The sequence below is a fragment of the Odontesthes bonariensis genome, chromosome 20 (genome assembly GCF_027942865.1).
Source record: "Odontesthes bonariensis isolate fOdoBon6 chromosome 20, fOdoBon6.hap1, whole genome shotgun sequence".
Classification (NCBI taxonomy): domain Eukaryota; kingdom Metazoa; phylum Chordata; class Actinopteri; order Atheriniformes; family Atherinopsidae; genus Odontesthes; species Odontesthes bonariensis.
The window spans coordinates 20,498,527-20,524,060 of NC_134525.1; the positions used below are offsets into that span (position 1 = coordinate 20,498,527).

Consider the following 25,534-nt stretch of genomic DNA (forward strand, 5'->3'; position numbering starts at 1 on the left):
AGCATTCCCACTCTCCTGCCGAGAGCCCTCGTTTGTCTCCTGCATTCCTTTCCCCATTCATCTTTTTTTTCTCTCTCCCCTTCTACTCTTTACAAGGGGGAGGGGTCTGAGAGTGTCTTTAAAATCTCTGTGTGGAGTCAGTCCTCTTGAACCTCTCCCCTCCTCCTCTTTCCTCTCTGTTTTACTTGGTTAGTGAAGCAGGAAAGCTTTGAGAAAGGGAGGAGAAAGAGGAGACGCATTCTTTCTCTCTCTCTTGCTGTCTCTCGGTATGTACCAGGGGTGAGTTGTGGCTTATTTTTAATGACTGGTTTAGAAAAAAAAAAAAGTTTGGGGGTAGGGCTGGGTCTCTTCCCCCGCCGGCCGCTTGCACACAGACTCACTCAGTCACACACATTACTGTAGCTGAGTCTGGGACTTTCACAGAGAAGTCTTTAATTTGCACTGGGGCCTGGCCTCCCACACTGCACAGCCCAAACCACCCACTTACAGCCGTGCACCATTCCTCAGAGTAACTCCAAAGTACTCTCTGCCCTGCAGAACAGTGTAAGCAACATGAAGTCTCAAACACACAATTTAGGTGTCAAGCAAAAGTCAAAAAAACTTCCAGTATTTTGCCAGGACAGCAGAGAAAAACAACATGTTTTTCTCCCCTTCAAAAAGCTTTGTTTCTTTTGGAGGAGGTTTAGCTATATATCCCACTCCCTCTTATGTTTTTAATTCCCCCGGGCTTAAAGTTTGCAGGCCCTGCCCTGCCAAGCTTTAACATGCAGGAGCCATGAGGATCATCCACAGTCAACACTGAGGAAATCCTTTCAGGGCTTTGCTTTTCCTCTGCTCTTTCTGATGCCAAAACACAGGGAGGAAGCACAGAAATAGGAGGAGCAGGACAGTCCCTACCTGACAGAACACCCCCTGTCCACCTGATACGAGGCACCAAACTCTATTTACTTTTATACTTGGTAGAGTAATCCTGAAAGTAGACTACAGATCTCTTCATCTGAACAGGAAGCTGCTGTATGTGTTTTCTCTGCAGAGTGGAGACAGCAGGGGTGCACTGCCGCAGTCATTCTTCTACTGTTTGCTGTGGCTCTGTCAGCTCCTCCCTGTGCCCTTCTCTTATTTTTCCCCTCTCTCTTAACTTTTTTTGAACCGAGAGCGGGAGGAGAGGGATGAATGACACTCTCCCGCTTGGGCTTCCTGTGTCAAAGATACCCAAACGCCACTCTTCCTCTCTCAATGGCTATAATCAAAGCATTCCAGGCCCTAACAAGCTGAGACCAATTAAGTCGTAAGTAAACACAAACACCCAGCAGGCACTAAAGGAAGAGCTTAAGTCCTGCAAATGTATCCTTTTGACTTTACTTCTTCTTTAGAGCGTGTGCAGGCAAGAAATCACTGATGATTCAGGTCGTGGAAAGACACAATAATAATATATGATTGATAACTCGTTAAAACTATTTCTGAACAAATATTCAGCAAGTGCCTACAGGTGAACCTACCGGGATAGGTTACTTGGGATCACACTAGGTCAGCGCATCATTTTATTCTTTATTTGCATGTTTACCTCTTAAAAGTTGGAACAGATCCCACACACTTTCATAGCAAGATGCTTCAAAACAGGTGTGGCTATGGTGACATCTAGTGAAACAATTCTGCAAGTTAACAATTTGCCCTTTTGTCTCGTTTAGGATCACAAGAGCCTGATTCACTTCAAAAGGGATCTTTTTCTATTGCATCAGACAGATTTTCATAATGAGAAAAAAAAAAAATCAAACTGCAACCCCACCAAGCTAGAGTTAGATCAACAGATGCTAATTGTTTGAAGTTAAATCTGTTCCTCTGGATCTATTCATCTGGTGGCTTAATTAAGCTGACACTAAGTTGCATGAAAGAGATGATAAGTGTTTTTTTTTCTCCTCTCTCCTGTCAATGGAAGAGCGACAGTGCAAGTTCCCACTGGCTTGCATTCTCAGACAGTCATGACAGGACGAAGTAATTACTGAGTGGCTGACACACCAGCATGGCTAGGATTTATCTCCTCCAGGAAGGGAGATAGCCAAATCACAGTTTACCCACATCGAGCTCCCAGTTCAGGCTTGATCCCGCAGCTGCAAATGGAGAAACCACACACAAACACTTTGACACCATCACATGTGCGCACACACCCTCATGCTCAAAAGCAAGTACAGCTGCCAACCACAACTGAGAATGGGGTCTTTTTCCCATTTTATTTCACATGCATGCCATGCATGTGCAAGTGTGTCACCACATGCCTTGGCCCGGCCCTTGTTTCCTGTCAAACACACCTACTCGCACCAAAAAAAAAAAAAACACGTGGAATGACAGCTTTATGCAGGTGTGTGTGAGACTGAGTAGCAGACAGAGATTCGGACAGACGGATGACACCAGAGAGGTGTTTAATTTACATCCCTCTTTGAATAATAGTTCCACCTTAGAGGATGGCAGCTTTGATCCTCTGACACACAGGTGTAGTTCACATGCAGAGGCATATGCAGCTAAGACAGGGCTTTATCTGTCCCTGTAATTAACACCAGAGCAGGAAATGGAGAATATCATAAGTGTGTTTGCGTGTAACTCAGGAACAGACATGGCAGCACGGACTGATGGATCTTAAAGCTTCATTCCTTCACAATATTGTGTAATCTCCATGTCTCTGAGGCACACATACATCAAGAAAAGCATATCTGTCAGTCATAATTCAGGGCAACGGTATCGAACCATGTTAACTCATTTCCTTTATCTGTGCCGCTCTATCTGTTACACACAGACAAGGACATTGATAGTGTTGATAAGACAGTCACTGTGTCTAAAACAACGTGATAGTATTACCAGGACAGAACTTCAGTTGCTCCATATTCATATTCCTTCGAGAGAAGCAACTATTGAGGATCGTCTGGGTTTACTTCACTGATAGGAATGCAGCTCCCTCTAGTGGTGACAAACTTGGACTTAAAACTGAATTAATAATTTTAATGTAAATATTGTAGAGAGCAATGCCATATTTGCTATATAGCAAAATCTGATTTGTTACTGTTATATCTCAAAAATGCTAAAAAAAAGTTTTTCTACTTAATCTATATATATATACCGTACATATACTTTAAATGCATTGATAAGCTTAAAGCCCTGTGAGGGTCAACTTCTCACTCATATTCTTGAGGAATGGATCCTGCCGTTTGCTCAACTATTCATGTTAGAACAGTAGTTAGATTAACTGTGATAAAAATTCATTCCTTTCATTAGCATCAGTTTTATTGAAGCCACATTTTCTAAAATCATGCCACTAAAACTGAAAACTAAAACTGTAGTTTTTAGATTTCAAAACCTATATTCTACACATCATATAGAAAATTAGTTCAAATATGTGTCTTGATGTCTTTTTCTACTAGGAACCTAGGAAAATAGTCATTCAAGTGAACTAGTATATGGCCAAAGTGCACAAAGACATGAATGCCTTTAGGTTTTGTCAGCTATTTACTTGAAGATGGCAAAATAAGATGAAAAATAATTTTATTAGCATTAATCTGGCATTTGTACCTTCCTCTGTTATTAGATATAGAATACATTTTTAGTTAGTACATATTTAGCATTAGCTAACATAATAAATTGGTTACTTTGCATTGCATCATAAATCAGCTGGATTTAAACATAAAAAAAAGGTAGTTTTAAGTTCGAACTTCTTGAAGCTAATTCACAGGCTGTTTGTTTGTGTTCATTTTGTGAGGTGAAATTAAGAAGCAAAATTTAAAAAATGCTTCTTTGTTGCCCATGACCAAGGCAGAGGGACAACCTCTCATCTTGTGAAGAATTTTAAATCGCCTTTAGTTTGGTTCACACAAATCATTTTTCACAGTTTGGTTAAAAAAAAACTGTAGCTTTTGTTTACAAAATGTTCAACACACAGTGAGAAAAATAATACAGGGTCTATTCAGACACGTATTCGGTAACTATAAGCCCAGTGTCCTCCGTGGAGCTCCATAGAGCTTTGTAGCCTCACTAATTAATGACCATATTTCTACCTGATTTTTTTTTTTATATGTCTTTGTTGTTTGGTCTTTGTTCTGCTTTTCACATGGATTACTGGAAATCTAGGATTAGTCTACTCATAGCGTAGAGTAATTAGGACGAAAGAAAAAAGTTAAGGAGGAATTAATAGAGGTTATTGAAGAACACCTAAATGTACCTAAATGCAAGTACAGGTACATGAGATGTGAGGACATTTGTGAGTGTGAAAAATTAAAAGAGGACAAAGAGCTGTACAGTAAAAGTGGGTCGGTACATTTTTAGTAAGTGCAACAACAGTGAGTGCCATTCAACACGATTCATTACTCCGACTTAAAACTACAGCATCTTCTCACCTCCAAACAGCTTTCTAAAACCTCCACTCATTGTCAAAGCCTGTACAAAGACATTTTCCGCCTTCTGTGTTTAACAGTCCACACGTTAAGCGTCTTTGTTGTGGGACAACTGTCTTTAGATTAATTGCTTAATTTTTTTTATAACACTGCTGCATTAAAGTTGTCTTTTTAAGGCCCAAAAGGAAAAGATAAAAAAAAAAAAAAAAAATGGAATGTTCTAGAGTCCTCTCATTGATATATGGTTATTTTGTATTTGTGTGTGTAAAGATATAAATATAAAGGAGTAATGTTTCAAGGAGCTATGATAGTTTAAAAAGTAACTCTCTAAGCCACTGAAATGCTATTCTAACTATTCAGCAACAATATCATATAGGAAGAACCATTCCCAAAAAAAAACCTTTTTGCATCGGTTAGAACAAGTAGAACATTGAAAAAAAGCAAAACATGATTTTTGTACCTATTTGCTACAGAAAATGAAGTTTAAGATGAAATTTGAGCTATCACAAAAGAGCTGGAACAATTTGTAGATGAAAATGAGGGAAACTAATAGACCCCTCCGGGTAATAAGCAATAAAAACATTAAATATTTAAACAGCAAAGCACGAAAGTCAACAGAAAGAACAGTGTAGCAGTATAAACCCATTTTGAAAAAACTGTTGATTTGATCTGTACAGTTACAGATTAACTGGCTAAAGAAAGCGAGATATGCGCTATGAAACATAACAAAAATGAAAATGTATTTTCTTAAACTTATTACTTATTTATGAGTTGATGATTCAATGACTAAGGCTTTCTTGTATAAATGTGTCAACAGCTGAGTGATCATATTCAGGATGCCCTCCGTCATTTACGCATAGTAACTCCAACATGAAAATAGCCTTGTGGGGTCAACGGGGCCACATGCATACTGTACATGTGTGTGTGTGTCCAGCATGTTGGGCTCAGGAGGGTTTCTGAGACTCCTCTAAAAATAGAAAGTAGCGAGATGGTAGGTGAGCATTCAAGCATCATAGCTGGCAAGTGTAGCCATGACTCACTCAAACACAGATGGTTGAATAGAAACATGGGGCCACAGACTGTGCATCTGTCAAAGTGTAGGGTGTTAGTGGCCCTACATCTACACTCACAGGCTTTACACTGGTAAGTGACACACTGCAAATCTATTTCATGAGGCGTGTGGGGCTCAGCATCTTATCCTCTACCCTGTGGATGCTCAATTTAGGAGGCACAAAAGTTTGAGATGAAGCCCTGTGAACTTAATTTCTAGAGGGACTCTTGAAGTGACCTAAATAACTAGACCATGCAGAGGCTTGTGTTGTGATGCCCCGTGTTCCTTTATGCGGCACAGGCCACACCTATCACCCCTCTGCTTTAGAAATGTACCAAAAATAAACCTAGAGCTGGGAGGTGATCAACATTTTCCAGCTTCCATGGGCAGAAGCTGAGAGCAAACGGCTTATCTGACATGACATGCGTACACTGTCCAGTTTGGAGGGGAAATTACCCACAAAAGGCCTGAAAGTTTATTTAATATCAGTGAAAAGCTGTCACAGGAAGCCACGTGCCATGTAGGTCTCCACAGAAGGAAACCTTTTTGAAAATAAACTGAGTGTGTTCACATTTTAGTGGGTTTAGAAATGTCACAAGATGTGGGCTAGCTAGATACTAATTCAACCAATACTAATTTTGATGAGATCCTTTTATAAATATCATTCGTGTTTTTATCTCTTTTTTGTTTAACGATGACAGAAAAAAAAATCTGTTTTCATGTGAGGCGTGAATAAGCAGAAAGCATGGGGATGGGCGTTTAAGCCTTCGTGTGAGAGCGGTACGAAAAAGGCAACTTCCGGCGCGTCCTTTCACAGTAAACTTCACTGAAGCGTCGTTTTCCTTGTAGACTTCGAGTACGTAACCTCTACTGTGGATCCCATTGTGAGTTCTACACATTTCCCAGCGTGTTCTTTGCCATATCCAATATATTCTAGCTACAACACAGAGCCACTTGCGGCAAAACACCGTTTTATGTTGAAGGTTGCTTGTCCTAGCTTCCTGCCAAAGCCTCTGTGGCCGCAGCTCGCCCTCGGTCATCATGCCGCACTCACAAACAGACGAACACAACAAGCGGCTTTTACTCACACAGGCGAATCCAGTAGTCACACATGCTGAACAGCGTGCTGTACAAACACTGAAGTAACGACATGAAAACGGTGAATATGCCGCGCTGAGCTCTCAGGAGGAGTCCTCTCTCCCTCTTTTCTCCTTTGACTATGACGATATTGGATCTCATGTCAGGATGTGGACGCGCCTTGATACCCCCTCCACCCTCGAAACAAACTCAGTCCGGGTGGGACAGTCCCGTTCACGGTTATCAAACTAACGTCCCTGTCCCCCACTGACTTCTGAAGTGTCCGTGTTGCTCAGTAGAAACATAATTTAATCAGACACCACAAAAAAGAGGCGATTATTAAGCGCCTTTCTGTGTCTCACACATTCAAACCGTCACGTCTGCACGTCTACTATAAGGTAGCCTTAGCCTCTTTCCCTTCCATTTTCTTTTTCTTTCAGCTTTGCGATGTGCTTACTTATACTTCAGAGACTGTTTCTTTATCCTGAATCTCAAAAGAAGGGGCAGTGATTTGTTCAGCAGGACATTCTAATGACTTCCACCCTGTGGTTTGGTAGAGCTGTGAAGTCTTGCTTTGAGCACGTTCATTCCCAAGAGGCAGCAATTAAGTTTATGGTTAACCACTGTTATAACATACAATGTAGGCTCTGTATTAATTCCTATTGTGAGATTTTGTCCTTGATAAGATCACACATTGTAAAGCAACAGTTTCATTTCTTTAAGTAGTCTTCAGGAATAGTTCTCCAGGCTTCTCGGAGAGCTTTCCAAAGCTCTCCTTGTTGGCTGCCTCACACACTGCCTCATTGTAGAGGCCTGTATCACATAAGGCCTGCTACCACTGATTTTCAGTCCAATTTCTGCTATTTATGATACACCATTTTTACTACTAATTTAAAAATGGACTCTTTACTAAGTTGTCTTGTTATGTGTAGACACAACAATGGTTCATCCCTTGAGTTAGGTGCCTTTTTTTTATTGCTTGAATAGGCCAAAGGTCAGTTTTAAAGGGGAACTCCGGGGCATTTGAAGCGCAATCCCATTGCTAGAGGTTGTCAAATACTGACAGTAGGACACAGACTGGTGCAAATCGGCGCTCCCTGTGCGGCGATTGCGCTGTTTGCGCAGCCTGTCATGCTAGCCAAATACAACAATATTACTGGGCACGTATTGTTGTAATGTTTTAAATACTTGAACGCAGTTTTTCTAGAGAAGATAATTGCTTTGTATATGGGAGTATCGTCCATTGACTCTTTTGGGCTTTCACATGCGCGTGCATACCAACAACCGGTGAGTGACATGCTGTTTATAAAGTTGTTTTGTAACGTTGGCCACCACGTATTTGGCTAGCATGACAGGCTGCGCAAACAGCGCAATCGCCGCACAGGGAGCGCCGATTTGCACCAGTCTGTGTCCTACTGTCAATATTTGACAACCTCTAGCAATGGGATTGCGCTTCAAATGCCCCGGAGTTCTCCTTTAAGTGGCTCAATTAATCAAAGGTCACATTCCTCTGAAAATAGTCAGGTACAAGGACTGAACTGAAAATGAGGGAAAAGTTGCCAATATCTGAAGAAAAACTCCAAGACCTTCTCAAAGCCTGGACAACTATTGCCCAAGACCACTTTAAAAAGATTTCAAGAAAGTCTGGCTACTTGGAAGCAAGATATAAAAAATTAAGTGTGATCCAAGATTTTTGCACAGGACTGTAACTTACAGGACCAGCCATCAGTCAGAATACATGGCAATGAGAAAATGATTGCACTTAAGTCAAACAACTCTGGGACTGTATGTTTACTTCTGCACAATTCTCTAAACTCATCACTCTGTGTCAAGAGACATAACAGGCAGGTATTCAAATCCGCAGTATGGGTTTCCCCTTTCTAACTGTAACCCCAACTGACAATGCCACATGAGGCAGAGAAGCGCTGCTCAGAGGTGAGTTTTTGTCTCGTTGCTTTGTCAAACCTAAAGATCCCCATGAGAATTTTTTCACCTTTAGTCCTTCCTTTAACCCACCTCAAGAGAGGACCGTCGCAAAACATGAGAGAACACACAGGGAGCCCTAGAGCTGCATTTTTCTTTGCTTTTATAACATATGAGTCACCCTGACACACGACAAACAAACTTCAGCCTTGCTTGTGGATATTTGCGTGGGCTGGTGGTGGCGAGATGTGGTCGAATGCTTAGCTTGATCTTGATTCAGCTAGACTTTAGCAGTCTGTATCCCTGCCGTGTATATTTAGCACGCTGGGAAACCCGGTGATATTTATTCTCACAGGCTCTCTCAGAACAGGACTCCTGGAGAAGTGCCAGTGATGGCAGCGATTGTTGTTAATTGGGTCAAGCTGTCTGCTAGTTTCTCCATCCACCCACTCACACAACTTCTCCAAGAAGAAAAAGAGTGCAGAGGTGCAGTGCTGCGTTCCACTGAGCCCCTGGGGGCAGTGTTGCACAGGCTTTATTTCAGCTTGTCGTACTGAGCTGTAAAACAGAATTGGGAATACACAGCAACACTTGGTTTTTTCAGTACAGTCAAGCCTGAAGACATTGCTGTAAGATCACTCTTATAAGGTTAGTGTTACAGACTGAACTGAGCAAGCTGAGTTTTTATATTTGAACACAGTAAACTTAATTTGGGGAAAAGTAGAATGCAAGAAAATTACAAGGAAATATCAAAAAACAGACAATCTGATTTGTACAAATGTTTTTTTTTTTTTGCTTTTGTTAATACTCTCCTTACCAAGAGATGTACCTTTGGCTGGACATCATGTCAAAACATTGCCTTGATATTCTTTTTTATTTCAGTTGTCTGTGATGTGTCTCTTAGTCTGTTCTGGGGAAAAAAATTATCGGGAACATTTTTACCTTGAATGTTGTGACTGAATTAATTACAAGAGTAACTGCTTGGTCTTTTTTTTATCCATCCATCTATTTTTCTATACCCGTTTAATCATTTAGTTTCATGTAAAAAAGGTTTCCATTTCTTCTTTAGTTTTCTAATCTCCTAGTCCAGATGTTTTATTAATGTTATTCTGTATCTCCATTGAGCTCAAACTCTTTTTTATAAGAAATAGATCAACCTGTTTTCATTTAGTTCTTCTAAATACTGTACTGCAATGCCGGCAGACAAGTAATGCCTCGAACAGCATCAGCAAACTAAATGTAGAGGCTGTATTCCACTGAGTGTTTGACAAGACCATCAGCAGTTTGAACAAGCATGCTTCAAATGCTCACTTGAGAAGTGCCTGATTCAGCACCACGCCTGTGTTTGGAGATGAAGAAAATTCACAGCCGTCAAATTCAAACATTGCCTTGTAAACTGTAACAGAGAGCAGCCAGAGGAAAGCCACTCTTTTTGGCCAATCTATTGGCCCTTTTAAAAAATGGATGCATAGAAAATTAAACTGGATAATTACTTGCTGCTAGTTAGTCATTGAGGGAGAGAAATGGAAACTATGATCAATTCACCAGGCTTAAAAATCAGTGCTGATGCTGTTTCTAACTGAAAATCAAGTGTTCGTTTTAGGTAAACTGCAGGTCAATTACATGCACACCTGACCATATCCAGAAAAGACAGGGGATGTAGCATCTCTAATAGTGGCCAAGGAACGGAGAGACAAAGCGGAGTGAAAAGGGTGATTAGTATGTTAACTGAAGACGACGTGTGGTGGAGGAGTCACTGCTAAGTGGCAGGAAAATCCTCACGTTAACCAACTGCAATGGATTTTCCGAAGCTTTACAAAGAGGATCTGCTACAGATTTTGTTAAACCGATCCAATGGATCCAATGTCTCAGCCAACTTATCTGTCTGAGGTAACAGTAATACGTGCGGGTGATTGCGACAGCTATCATGTGTATGTATGTGCCAGTTTGAGAGGGCAGTGAGGGAGGCAAAGGCAGGCACAACCACTTGAGGTTCAAAGAGAAGAGATCAAAGGACGGCCTCTTACTTCGGTCTCCTTCCTCAGGATTAAAAAGATCATCAATAATAATGGGCTGGAGCAGCACAGCGGTAAACCGGAGAGGAGCATGAGCGGAAGCTGATAGGTCTCTCTTGTAGAGAGTGAGTGTGGGATATTTTAGTATTTTGCCACTGAGACCAATGGGAGCAGAAGCCATAAGTGTGTATGCTGTTTTTCTGGAACCGGTGCTTGAACCAGTCTTCAAAAACGTCATGCAATATTTACCACAACAACATCTTCACTTCTCACTCTGGGCTCCCAGCCGATTTCTTGTGAAACCTACAGTTCTATGTGTTAGAGTGTTTGTATGTGTGAGCGTCTGTTCGTGTTTCTTCTAACAACAGTAATAAACAAAACTTTAAAAGCTGTGATGGTTTACATGTTGGGAAATGGCTGCACTGCACTGTACTATCTAAATACCACACAAAGGTTTATGAAAGCGGAGAACCTGATAAAATTAAAATGGCTGGCTCCATACATTGAGTGTTTTGTTAGGGAATATAATTATTTTTCCCAGTCTTTTGTTTTTCTAGCAATAAAAAGCAGTAATGTCGAGAAAAAGTACACCCATAGTGTGCAAAATGCCCAAGAAGAAAAGTCCAATTTGCAAACACTTACATCAGAAGAGAACAAAAGTTCACTTCAACTGAAAATAAAAATGTTACGAACAAAACTAACATATATAATGTACAACAGGATACAACACTTCAGAATTGAAGTTGGTTGAGTTTAATCTAATTTTAACAGCGTTACTTGCTGATGCATACGGTTATTTTCAATCTACCGACATGATTTTTTTTGTGTTACCTGAATGTGAAAACTCACAAGTACTGCATATGTGTAATATCCATGTAAAATGCAAGCAGCTCAAAATTACACTTGGAATTACCACTGTGGAATTGAACAACACTACAAAATAGTCACTGTCATTTTTGACCACTCCTCCCGTTTTTTTAAAAACTTTTCCCCCAGGTTTTTTAAGGGGTGTTAATTAAAGCTTGTAGGTGTTTATGAAAGGGTGTGAGACCCCTTGCAACACCTGTATTTTGCATACTCCATGAGCCCAAAACTGCAGTAACACCAACTTGCCACACGGCCATGCATTCAAAAGGTGGAGAGTGAGACGGACAAACTGTAGTCACACTGAGCTATTCTCCTCTCTTCCTTTCAGCTTTCCCCAGGGAGCAAGAAAAGGGAAGGTAGCTAATTAATTACAGCACTTACAGTATGATTACAGTACAACTCAGTGCTGAAGATCCAGGAAAATGATGAATTGTGCAGTAATATGAAGCAGTCCTCAAACTTGAGTACCAACCAAAAAGAACTGCTCTCTATGTGGCCTTTCTAATATCCCTTGAACATATGTGATCTCCCTGTCTTGTTTGTTTACACTTCAATTGCAGCTGATTCTGAGGTACAGTTTGAGTGCTGAAAAATTAATTTTATGACAAGTTAACAGCCAGTAACATACAACTTTCAAACTAATGAGGGGACGGAGTTCCACTGGGAGCAGCAGCACAATGTTGAATCACCAGAATTCACACAGCAAACTTATATTTTGATATCTTAAGATATCTAAACTTTCTCTGAGAGACACTAGAGAGACAGACAAAGAGAGACTTCCTGTAGTCTATATCAGGTGTAGCAGCTGTGTGGCTTGAAAACCAGGTTTTAATCCTCACAACACTCTGTCTGATAGATGTTCTTCATTAACTCTTGCTTCCTCTGGGGAGGGAGCTGAGAATGTGTGTCTTCATTTTATCACTCTCCAATAGATCAATAACTACCAGCACACAACAGAACAATCAACTGAATTCTCCACCGCCTTTAAAGGCATTGTAAATCTGCACTGCCTTTATATATAATAATAAACGGGCTCTAATTTTATTAACTGAAAACAGAAATTAGAGTCTTGAAAGAAGTCATTTTCAGCATTTTATATATATGTTTGGTGAGAGTTATTTACTGAACTAGTTTTGCCTTTCTACTAATTTGCACTTTAAATAGATGACCGCAACTCTTTGTCAGCTATGTTGTGGGGAAATGCTCTCTTCTAATTGGCATAATTAAATAAGAGCTGAAGTAAACGCCAGTGTGTGTCAGGCTGTGGTGACTCAACATGCACAGAGTAAGGGAATGACGTTTGGATTTGCAGTGGGAAACATAGAGGCACCCAGTGCTGGATGCCAGCACCACTCAGCATCAATACTGCACGCAGTGATGCTGGAAAACCAAGCTCTCCAGACCATGAGGCACACAAGAGGGCTAAAATAAGATCCAGCAGTCACTAAGCTTTACAGCTCAGATAAGCTCCCTATGTTGGGGAAAAACAGTTCTAGATTCATCTTATTGTATCTGAGGAGAAAACTGGGTCAGATGGATGATAATACAGAGGGTATGGGTGTGTGTTTGCAAAGTCTAACTAGTCCACGGTCAGCAAATCATTTCTTTATGAAAAATATCAAGTGCGTGACTGGTTTCCAGCACAAGAGAATTAGAAATGGCAATCTGATTTGATGACCATCACTCCAACATCTTCCTTTGCAGTATCTGTAGTGTTCATTCATTAATTTTTCTGTGGTAATTCCATATACATGCAGCATAATTTAGAAAAAACTGAGCATTCTCTGCAGTTGATTTATGTATAATGGGCAATAGAGTATGTATGTTCATAAACTGTAATGAGCACATGAGTTTGCATGAGTTAAACACATTCCCACCAACCTGTGCTGCTCTGGATGGTTCTGACAGTAGTGGTAGTGCGCGGTGGAGAGTTGGTCCTCCTGTTGCTCACTGTGATGCCTGCCTCTTCCTCTTCCTGTGAGCAGCCCTTCTCTATGGCACGCACGTAACTGTGGCTCCGCATGCGGAAGCAGCCGGGCATGGGCAGGTCCAGGGCATCTACAGCCTGTGACTCCAGCTCACTGAACACTGATTCACACACCGCCTCGATCTGTCCATTCACCTCTACCTCACTCACCTGCAAATTAGGGGAAACACACAGATATACAGCATTTGTACGCAAACATCCAGAACAAGAAAAATACACAAAAAGGTGTACACATCACAGCAAAGGATATAATACAAATGAAAACAGCACCAGCAAAGTGTAGGACAAAGCAGAAAGGTAATATATATTACATAGCAAAAGACAGGGAAACATATTTTGGTGCTACAAGATTAGTTTCTGTGCTACTCCACTGATGAAAGCATCACAATGCAAGTGTTTCATGCGCAAACACAAATAACAAATTGAGAGCTGGAACAGAAGACAGTTCTAGTGTTTATTTGCTGAAAAATATCAAGCTTGTGCTTCTCTGCCCAAGAGGGGACAATAAAATAAACACTAGCCTCTTAAACAAGAGCATGAGAGCCGTGTCGGTTTTGTCTCAATTTGAAAATTGAGAATAAACAGACCTGCTGTTTAGCTCACTGGGATGAGTGGGAGGCCCATGCATGGAGACTCTTTGCCCTGTTGCAGCCATCCCGGGTTCAATTCTAGCCTGTGGCTCTTCGCTATGTGTCACCCCTTCTCTCTGTTTCTTATCCAGCTATTTTTAAATAAAGACCAATAGAGCAAATAAAACCTTCAAAAGAAAATTGAGAATAAGAAAAAAGCCACCAAAATACATATGTAGTAAATTATAATCCCAGACAAACAGACCAGTTTGGTATTATTTGGTCTCAAACAGGCTTAGTCAAGTTGTTGAAGCACATTTGTCAGACTTTTACTGTTTTTACCTCCACACCATCTTGTGAAGCTTTTAGGTATAATTTACAGTTACTTGAAAAATAAATACATTTGATAAAAAGCAAGAGTATCCAAAGGGTGCAGGGGGGGGGGGGGGTGTTATTGTATAAGTGTTGTTATTGGTGAGAAAAGGGAAGTGTAAAAATGAGGAATACTGGGATTACAGATTGAGGAAATCTAACCAAATTGTTAGCTGAAAACTTTTAAAAATGTGGCACACACTTGTGCGATGGGTGTGTTAGTAGTTTCTGTGAACTCCTTTAAGAGTTAACATGGACCAAAACACAGGGTGACAGTGTTTGTCAGTAAGGGGAGTATACAGTCACACAAGTGTGAGTATACAGGGTCGAGCTTGGAATCGGAAAGGTTTATGGACCTCAATTCAATCCTCTGAAGTTAATCTTCTTCTTTCTGTGTTACCTCATACTCAATGCAAAACACATGTTAAAATGTGAGAGTGAGATAGAGAATTGAAGCAGCACCTCTTTCATTATTTTTATAGATGCCAGATCCACTGTGACATTCTCCTGTGGGCCTGCTTCTTGCTAGGACTTGAAGGGATGTCTCAAGGGTCCATCATTCAGATGGCGAAGCAAAGTGTTGCCTCTGGGCTTTGGATGGGATTACATATCCCCATTACTCCAGGCAAAAAGGTATGTTAAGCTCCCCTGTCACTTTGAATAATAAAGACTATGAAACAGTGCTCAAAATCCAAAATGACTATCTTATTTTGCAGTAGCCATAACAATAACAGACATACATCACATACAAGTGGCAAAATGTACTTCACTTCAGAAAGAGCTTGTCAAGATAAAGGAATGACTGGCAGGGATTTTGCAGGTCCTCCTGTTTAATTAGCCAGTCTGAATACTGATGTATCATCTGAGCTCTAGAAAACGGTGCACAGATGTAAACGCTAATTAGGAAACAGGGGGTTTTCTTAATGTTGCAGGATGGTGACCTGATTATTAATTTGGACCCTAGAAATACTATGAATCGGATTTCTCCCACTGCACAACCTCACTGGACATCATTTTTGAGGATCAGGTGGGAGTAGCGGCCAATGACAGTGACGCACAGGCCCACTAACCTGGCTGATGGTGCTCATAGCTCTCATATAGCTCTCATTTCGGGAGCGAAATTTAGGCGAGGCCAGCAGCCCTGCCGGGTCCAAGCTGTCCAGACTCCTATTGATGGAAACCTCACTCACCGCCCGTAGATAGCTGTGACTCCGAATCTGCAGCTTGGGTGAGTGCTCCGTGGAAATCCTGCCGCAGGAGAAGGAGAGAGGGGAAAAAAAAGGTAAAACAGTGAAAACCAGGAAGACAGAAGCAGAGGAAAAACATGGTAAGTGTGGGAGAGCAGAATCTCCAAAAGAAAGCAAGAAATTATATTTCCCAGGTACTTGGAAGTGTGTATGAACCCAAAGATACAGATCAATGCAGAATTGCTTCAGGAGACACCCTTATCTAATCAAAAAGCACAGAATTACAGAGGAACACTCGCAAGAAGTTTAGATAGTCTGTCCTTGATAGTTTGTCCTTGAAGAGCTTTCTAAACCACTTGACAGTAAGAACACTTGAATACACATGTCAGGAAATGGAAGTGGGTGAAAGTATGCCTGTAAGGTCCTATCAATTTACACACTTTCTTACAAAAACAGATAACAGACACACAAAAAGACCTATAGACTGACTGAAAGACGCACACATCCTGTCTCCAAGGAAGATGAAAAGGTGTCTCATTATCTCGCACCTGCCTCCAATCTGATTGCTCAGCATGCTTCACAGCTATGTGCATCGGAGTGTTTGCATGTGAAGAACTATGTGCGAGTTGCAGTTCCACAGCAATTGGACGTGAGCCAAACAACTCATAAATAAGGGAAAATAAAACTATCAAGGGTTCCAATAGGCTTTCATCCCGCCTTTGATGCTTGGGCCTTTAAATCTAACTTACTTTCCTCTTGATGGAAGGCCCATAAAGCCGACGTGTAGAAAACAAAGTGCAATGAGGGAAACTGAAACAACACAAATAACATTAGTTAAGATTTTTTAAGATTTGTTTGAAAAAAAATCAAATGTGTGAAGTAAAAGTACAATATCCAAATGTCACACTCACGCACACACTGTCCCTCAGTTTTACATACAGAGCTATAAAAACATTCTCACAGAGACATACTGTGCAGCCCCTGATCTCTGCCTTCAGCTGAGATCTGTTTTAATTATGCATTTCAACCTTAAAATAGAGTGCAAAAACCACAGCAAAGCAAACTAGATTAGACATTCTTGGATGGAACACTGGAAAGTAGAGGTAAAGTGGAGGGACAGATGAACTATTGAGATAGGAATAAGGATGCTGATTGGACACTTATTCATTCACAAACATGCATTCATGTACCTAAGCTGCCATCCTGGCTTTTTAATAGTGAGAAGAATCTGCAGCATATAAGCTATCAAAAATGAAGTATAGCTGCATGTGTTATTTAATGAATTATATTCTAATCTGAGGGTTCCATCAAGGTATTTCAATTGTAGGTCTTGTGGTGTCAGACACACACAAAGTACAGGTCCATTAGACAAATCTCTTAAAAAAAAAAAAAAAAAACTCAACAGAGAAAGCTAAAATCAATATGGGAAACAACATTAGCAAAAAACTATCATTGCTCCTCTTTGAATGCTCAGAAGCATCGTAAAGAAGTAATGAGGTACCTGATAATTCAAGAGTAAGGCTGAAATAGTTATGACAGTAAATCAGTTGACAAAAAGAGCTGGATGGGCACTCAGTGAGAATTTCTTCCCACCAAACCAAACTGCCAATTTCACAATGTAAAAAAACGGATCCAGATCTACAAAAACATTCAATGGGTCCTTCCTTTGCCGATTGCCCATACAGATTACAACATTGAAACAGAAAACACTGTAACCTCCCAGACAACACAAAAAAGAAAGAAAGAAAATGACAGAATGCCTAAAAACACCAGTCAATGAACACTAGCCTTTGTCACGCCCATGGGATTTCTCCCCATGTTTTTAGTTTGGTGTTTTATGTGTTAATCATGTCTTAGTTTTTAAGTCCATGTTTAGTTGTTAGTTTTGCCATGTTTTCCCCATAGTTTCTGTTGCTTTGCCATCACCATCATTCACTTCACCTGTTTTTCCCCTCAGCTGCACTCACTCACCTATCACTCACTCAGTATTTAGTTTCCAGGTTTCCTCATTGTTTTTGCCAGATCCTACCCGTCAATACCCTTCATGCCAAGTTAAGTATTTCATGTTAAGTCAAGTTCTTTGTTCTTCTTAGTCCTGTTCATGTATTTATTCCACAGTTTTGTCTTGTTATCCGGCTCAGCCGCACCTTTTGTTTCGTCTTAAGTCCTTAATAAACCCAATTTTGCTTTTCTACATCCTCTGAGTCCGCATCCGTGTCTTACCACCCCACCCAAACCTGACAGCCTTCTGACTAACTTGATACTGTTTACAGTTCGATAGTTTGAATGTTAATTTATTCACATTGTTAATTTTCACAAATTGAAATAATAAATCTCAAATAACTAATCTGAAAAAAACACAACAGTTTACACAAAAACCATTTAGAAGATTAATTTTGAAATGAAGCAATTTTGTGGTGGTGATTTTACAGATTCTGTTTTTTTTCTGTTTTGTTGTTGTGTTTTCTGAATTTCTGGAACATTTTATACCTCATAGCTGGTATTTTTTTTTGTGTGCAATGCTGCTGACAGACGGTTTTCTGGTCATTATGTTGAGATGATTAAGGTTAGGTTTAGACCAAGAATGAAAATTGGATTGACTCACTTTTTGTGCCAGCACCAAGTGGCCATGAACAAAACTTCTGCGATTACTTCAATTTTCAGCACTTGTTCTCATCGTATTCTTACGCCGGTCAAGGGAGAGGAGATATTTTTTAACTTTTCAACTGAGTAAGATGTGTCATGATGTACATTCCAAACCTCAGAGATTAATGTGAATCATTCATATCGGCAACTTTGAATCTGAGTGTGGGTGATGCACAGAGGGATAAAGTCAAGGAGAAATCTACCCACATCATTATTCCTGTCCACATCTTTTTCTTGATTTCCCCTGTGGGCTGATTATACATCAGTGAAGTCTACAGTGGCATCTTAAATGGCAGACGCAGCTCTGAATCAGTACCACCTGAGGATGAGTTGTCAGTGTGCCCTAAGGTTTCTCTCTATGGCACAACTGACATTTATGACACATTTTCTTCTGCCAGTCAGGAATAAAAGCTGTTCAGGGCTATTAGCTGATTCCGCTACATTTCCAATCGTTCTTGTAATTGCAGATCTATTCTTTTCTCACCTATCTTTTTCCCCATCCTCTTCATTACATTTTATCTTCTTGTTTGCTTCACCTCGTCTTTTCCGTCATCCTGCTGATCTATCCTTTTCTACCTTTTCCTATTTCGTCCCTCTTTTGCTTTCATCTTCTGTCACAATCTGAAAAAAAAAAAACTCCACACTATGGTTGCAGGGATGGAGGGATGCGTCTTCTCAGTGAGACAAACCAAATATGATCAAATCCAGGCCAGGAGTGAATTAATTTGGCAAAAATAAAAACGTCTGTTTCCCCTGAGCTCGGTTGGGTTTTACCAAAGGATTTTTACCCAGTATTTACCCAAGCAATTCAAATGTATGCGTTATCTGAGTACCAAGTGTTTTAGTATAGAGAAATTATAGAACTGGGCGAGAATAAGCAAATGGCAACTTCTTAGGAGCAATTGGAGGGAAGACAAGGACAGAGTGGTCACAGATTGGGCTCTGACACATATGGAACAACAGAGCTGATTATTCAGTCACTGCGGAGAGGTAGAGACTTGAGCCAGTTCCCAAAAGCACAATGTGAAAACAAGATATCAGCGGCTCCCGCCTCGTTCTCTATCTCCAGTACGCAGCACTGCAGTTTGGTTTGTTTCGCTGGGTTCCATCAAATGATGATGGCATTCCTGTGCCACACTCAAGTCATTAGTGGCCCCCAAGCTGCGCCACTCATACTTATGTAAGAGTGTGTATTTGTGTGCTTGTGTTTATGCAGCCAAAAACAATAACTGAGATTACACTGGTGTTCTTATCATCTCTGGATATTACACAGCTAATCAGACAAAGCTGCATGCTTTAAGATAACACTCATGTCATCAGTTCTCTAACTGTTTATGCGAAGTATAATCTAAAATACCTCCTGTTATTATGAGCTAAACTTACAGTGCGTTAGCTATAGGGGGCTTTAATGGCAAAATAGCATTTTTTGGCCATATTTATGTTTTCAGTTGTGCAGAATAGCATTAGCATACGAATTGTGTCTTTGTTACATCAGAACAAGAAAGTGACATTAATATCTACAGAGGGTGTAGATCTGTCTTTGCCTTATGTTAGTAACCATACATACACACTCAATACAGACTTTTCCTGCAATACAACTGAGGGAACTTTTGCATATGGCAATAAACCTTCACTTCATCAATAAATACCACTGAAGTGGACAGATTATGTGGTTCTGACAGCAAATGATGGGAAAAACAGAGATGACATATTTACTACAGTTATGAAAATCTGTTATTTGCCAAAAGTAAAAGGGAGAGAAGGACATCGCTACAGGGAATTTGAAGAAAAGACGATCAAATGTAAATCATACAGATTGAAAACAAGCCAACAGATTACTTGTACCACTATTCAAAGAAGAATGAAATAAGAGTGAAGTCAACAAAATTGTGGGTGTTTTTCTCTTACTGTAGAGCAAACTTTCTGTGCAAAATTACCCCAAATGAAATTTTATTAAGTTTAACCAGAATGGTTTTCTTATGTATTGTTATCACTCCGTCAGCTAACAGTAATTAACTTGCTAAGTGTAATATCAATATCACTGATAAGAATAATGGCCACAACCACAAATGTAAGACTCAAGTTCGGTGAAAGAAAATTTGCAATGAATTAATTAGAGATTACACAGTCCCTCTACTAATTTGACAACTGCTCAACTTCTAATTTGTAATTCTAACATTTCTAATTATCCATTCCTTCAGAAAGAAAGAAAGTCAGAAAATGTCTCAACTTCTTCGTAAAGTTAATTGAGTACACAACTTATTGGGTGTGAAGGTGTAAAGACTTTGCAGCATCAAAATGTTCATGACAAAGTCTTACTGATGAAAAAAAACAATGCTAAGCCGAGAATGCCTAATATAACAAGAAAGATCAAAAATGATTGTGAAAGTAATCCAATGGTAAACCTCAGATCTCACAAAAAAGAAAATGCATTATAACTAACTCAATCCATAATGCTGTTGTGTTGTGTAGAGATGCAACGCACGAAGATGAAGTTGATCTAAGTGTCCAAAGTCAAATTCACACTACAAGATTTCAAGCTTGAGTTTTGTGTTCCAGGCAAATGGCCCAAATCTGAGTAAATGACATCAATGACACGGCGGAGACTTTTCAGCATGACAGCAGTAACTGCTTGATAAAAGTCAGGCAGACGAGTTGGTGGTTAAGTCTGGAGAAAAATCTTGCAGATCATTCATGTAGTGTGAACCCTCTGTGATATAAAAACTCCTCATTACAAGAGGAGCATGCCAAAGCGTGTGACAAATACAAGAATCTTCTAGTTTGAACTTGGCTCAAGTTGTAACGAGCAGGTAGATAAGCTGTGATCACATCATGCACTCGAGCTGCAAGCAGCAGGAATATAGGTTAGTAAGTTTGTTGATTTTCTATTTGACTTTCTTTCCCTCTATCTCTCCTGCCGGCTTCACTGGTGCTGTTATATTCAAAAGCTTGTGCTCAAACAAAGTACACAGGCATGCAGGCTGACAGCTAAACCAAAAAATGTTGCAGTATTTGTTTCTGCTTTATTTCATTTATCTAAATTCTTCTTATCTTTTTTTTTCTGCCCTGAAACAGTTTGGTAATGATTGAATGATTACGTCAAACGATAAGTCACTAAATGTTTGATCAAACCTTCACAACATGAGATGCCTGGCTGTACGTAAAATGGCAGACAACCCAAAAAAGTCACCAGGCAAGCAGTAGCTGAAAAACATGGAATGGAAAATACAATCCTTTAGAACTGTGTGCTGTATGATCTTGTTTGAAGTCTAAACCTGGGCTAGAACTTAGAGTTGCAATCTGATTTCTTCAGAGATTTAAACTCCTGTGATAAACTTGACCTCAATTAATTAAAAATGTCCATATATTTTCAAATAATTGTTGGCCAACTTTATTTTTTGCAAAAGGTTTCACTGTCTTTAAACTGCATCTCACCAAGTCTTCAAGTTAGCAATGGCCTTTTCACATATTTTCAGAAGTAGTCTAAAATACAGATTACAACATAGATTTATACAATACAGAATTTTTTTCAAGAACTGGCAACTTAAAGACTTACTGAATTGACCCGTTTTTCAAATCTCTTTAGAATTAGATTTCAATTGACATAATTTAGAATAGCCTTTTAAAAACTGGATTTGCATAAATAAATTGTAATATGTTATATATAAAAACACTTCAATTTGTGAGAATGTGTGTGGGAAAACTATGTTTCTTGAGTGGCACAAACAGCAAGTCACCATCTCTGGCGATAAAGGGTTTAAAATATTAGTTTATGGTACATGGTAAATTTTTGAGGGCTACATTTCTTTAAAAAGTTTTAAGTTAAAATCATTAAAATCTTTTCATGTGCTTGGACTTTAATCACTGCTGCTTGCAACTATAATTAGAAATGTAACAATTCAGTTCATTTGAAAGTGTTAGCTTGAGCTTTAGGAAATCTGTAAGGCATTCTCTAAAATTACATTTCCAATTGAAAAAAAACATCCTCCAAAACTAAGTAACTGACAATTATAGTCTCATTCTTAGCGCACACTCACTTGAGAGTGGTCATCTCTGTGAGAGACGGCTGAGTGGCCTTCAGGTAGCTGGCTCGTCTTGCCTGGACCTTGGGCGAGGGTTTTGGACTACAGTCTGAGTCACCGCTATCTTCCTCTGCCATGGCCTTGATGTAGCTGCCGCTACGCATTCGCCGGCAGGGAATCTCGTCATCCTTCCCAAGTGGAGAGAAACTACTCCAGTCATCCTGAGGAACCTGTAGAGATGAGGTGCGATTAGTTTTAGAACGATTGAGCACCCATTATCCTCCCCACATGAAAACTCCAAGAGATGCACAGACAGGCAAGATTACAATATTTTCTAAGTGTCTACAGCTCACTTGAAAAGATTCAGCAGTAATAGTACAGTATCAATGCAAGGTCTGCCTCGATCATACCATAAGCTTGACAGTGCCGGTGGCCTCCTTTTTTCTGTCCAGTGATGCAAGCTGCATATCAAATGCAGGGCATTAATTGTTTTGACAAAATGTTGCAGCAATCTGGCCTGTGTCTGCTCTCCTGACTTTTCACACACACTAAAGAAGGTACAAGTAAAAGGAGGCAAAGCTATTTCCTCGCACAAATCTAAAAGAGAGGGAGTCAAAGACAGCAGACACGGAGAGAGGTGGGGGGGGGGGGGGACAAAGGGGGTTTTGTTCAGCAGAACCATTGCAGTCCCAATGTGAGTGGCTGTTAGGACACCAGGTCTGAAGTGCAAGAAATGAGATACAGAGCAAGAAAAAAGTGTGGAAAAATAATTCAATGGACTGCTGTGTATCTAGGAAACCAAGCTGACCTTAATGTCAGGGGAAACTATAGACAGTCTTAGCATCTTGGTAAAAACTAGGCTTGCAATGACACCAAAAATGGTTAATTGTTGTCACTGAGTAACGGTCAAAGAAATAAAATTGAAGTTGTGCTTTCAATCTAGCTTTTTTTCTCCTTTTTGAAAATCAGCCTCCCAGTAGAATATGGCATGTCAAATATACTGTAACTTGTAGCTGTTGCACGAACACTGTAGGATCCCATCACAGTAGGTGATCCAAACAGCATCTCTTTATATTCAACTCAAAGTAAAAATAAATAAATAAATTAAAAAAAAAAAAAGCCCAAAGGCAATCTTGTCAAGTTCTCACTGAGAGCAAATCTCATTTTCTAGATAAAAAAAAGAAAAGAAAAGCAGTTTTAGTCTGAAAGAATTGTAGATCCTGTCTTGATTTTCTTGCTTGTTTCCAGGATGTTAAAATGCATGGCCATACAGAACTTTCTGCCTTTTATGTTTCCCTCCTCGCACTCCCCTGTTGCCCTTGTTTGCTCTCTCATGGTTGTACAGTGTGCACAGGCTCGCACGCATACACTTCCGTGCTTCTATTCTTGCTGCTTTTTCTCTCCTCAGACTGATAATATGCAGTTCACTCCAATGTGAGAAAAAAAGATACTTTTATCTTTTCTATAACAGAAAAAGTCAGTCTTGATCAGTTTGATTGATGTATCAGTGTGTATGTGTCCTTTTGTTGTTATGGGAGTGTGCCACTGAGGCATTTTTCTTTCAGTTTTTTTTGTCAGCTCAACTCTCTGATCTCGTAGTAGCACCATACTGACCGACTGACTGACTGACCACCACAAGCACGATCTGAACAGCTGGATAAATGCAGTTAAATGTGACAATTTTCCATGAATAACAAATTAGGTTTGTGTTTTCTAATCTTTGCTGTGTTGTATACTCTAGAAAGAAAGGCAGTAGTGCTACTTAAACTTGCTGTATTCTAGAATGAAAAATGAAAGCATTATTTCTCTTTTACAGTAAATGCTAAGTACTCGATGTTGGGACCTTAGACATATCTGCACAGTCCATATTCAATGACACACACACACACACACACACACACACATACACTTATATGAATGTTTCCATGCATGGGGGCACAAAGACAGATGAGCAGATGCCACGTGAAGTTTAATGAAAATGTTTTATGATTATACAAAGGATAAAAACATTATAAGACCAATGATCAAGGGAATAACAGTATGGGTTCTGGGGCACTGTGTCCCCGATTAAACTCTTCAATTCACACGGACACGCACAAACAAATGTAGATGCATGAAGAAAAACTGAAATATGGAGGAGCAGCTGGCCTCAGATGATATATGAAGGATGACATAGAAAAGGTGGGGCTCTTGAAGCAGTCCTACCTGTAGGAAATGGCAAGTGCGTCCCTGCTCGGCTTTCACAAGAGCTTTATCTAGGTTGACTGAAGCCTTCTGGTAGACCTCTCTCGCTCTGCTCACTGTCAGAGTAGAGGACCACGAGCTTTTCTTCAGCTGGACTTGTCCATCAAGCGCACCCATCAGCGGCAGGGCTCCACTGCTGCCACCGGAGCATGTTGAGCACTTCACGTCGTTGTTGCTTCGCGATGTTTTTAGCGACTGGGCGCTGATTGTGTTGTAGGACTCCATGAAATACTGCGACTGTGATTTGTCTGGGTGCCGCCCCATCGTCATGACCCCAGAGGGCATCGCGCCACTGTTGCCCCCCTGCTGATGATGATGGAGACACACTTCCCGATCAAGCGTGTCGTCTGAACTCCAGTAGCCTGATATGGCAGATCGCATCTTAGGCTCAGACTTGGAGCGGTCTTTGCTCTTGCTGCGCTTGCTGTGCTTTAAGGTGCCAGAGCATGATGGAGGATCATCAGGACTGGATTTGCTGCCATTCATCCTCCCGCTCCCTCCTCCACCAGACCCTGAAGGCCCCTCCAGAGAGTGGGACTTGGTGAAAAGCTTTTGGACGGAGTGAACGAGGTGGCGGATTCGACCTGGGCTGTCACTGCGTTGGTGCTCTATTGCGGTGCGCTTATACTGCAGTGTGTGGTAGCCTTCACGCCGCAATGGTGCTTGGCTGTCAAACTGCTCCAGCAAGTTAGAGGGGATGCGGTTGTTGTTGCCTCCACTTCCCTTACTGCTCCCTGTTGGGCCGGTGTAAGGCACCACAGCGCCGCACTCCTCTTTAAGCTCATGATGAGAGCTGTAATGTCTACGAGGAAAGGTGCAGCTGGCCAGGTCGGGATAAGTACTGCACTCAGACTGGAAGGAGTTCCGCTGGTTGTAGCAGGGGTGGTCAGCCGAATGAGCCTCCCCTGGGTTGAGGAAGTAGGGCCGATGATCCGAGTGTCCCAGGGTCATAGATTCATAAGAGGGGTCACAGGTCACTGTGTGGTGACTGCGGCTGCCGGACAGGCCTTTCATTGTCATCGTGGCCAGGTCAACATGCACATCCAACAGTTGCCGCAAGGAGTCCGCACCGGCCCCAAATCTAGCTCTTCAAACAAAACGCCGCCAAGAAGCAAAACAGACAAACAGGAAGAGAGACACAGAAAAAGAATTTTAAACTTTGCACACACTCAAAGCACTTTTTAATGTTCTCATTTGC

At 40.6% G+C, this 25,534-nt stretch overlaps 1 protein-coding gene across 2 annotated transcripts in view; it reads right to left on the minus strand.

The window, feature by feature from the left end:
* dlgap1b (discs, large (Drosophila) homolog-associated protein 1b) overlaps nt 1–25,534 on the minus strand; it is an 87,048-nt gene that overhangs the window by 16,405 nt on the left and 45,109 nt on the right. Inside the window, exons 3-6 of one of the 2 annotated variants that reach the window (XM_075452269.1) lie at nt 24,298–25,423; nt 22,108–22,322; nt 15,419–15,485; nt 13,191–13,437 (exon numbers count right to left, since the gene is read on the minus strand). In XM_075452269.1, the coding sequence (XP_075308384.1) occupies nt 13,191–13,437; nt 15,419–15,485; nt 22,108–22,322; nt 24,298–25,356 (1,588 nt within the window). In that variant the 5' untranslated portion in view covers nt 25,357–25,423. Of the gene's footprint in view, nt 1–13,190; nt 13,447–15,307; nt 15,486–22,107; nt 22,323–24,297; nt 25,424–25,534 lie in introns of both variants that reach the window. The other variant, XM_075452268.1, reaches the window with a different exon arrangement.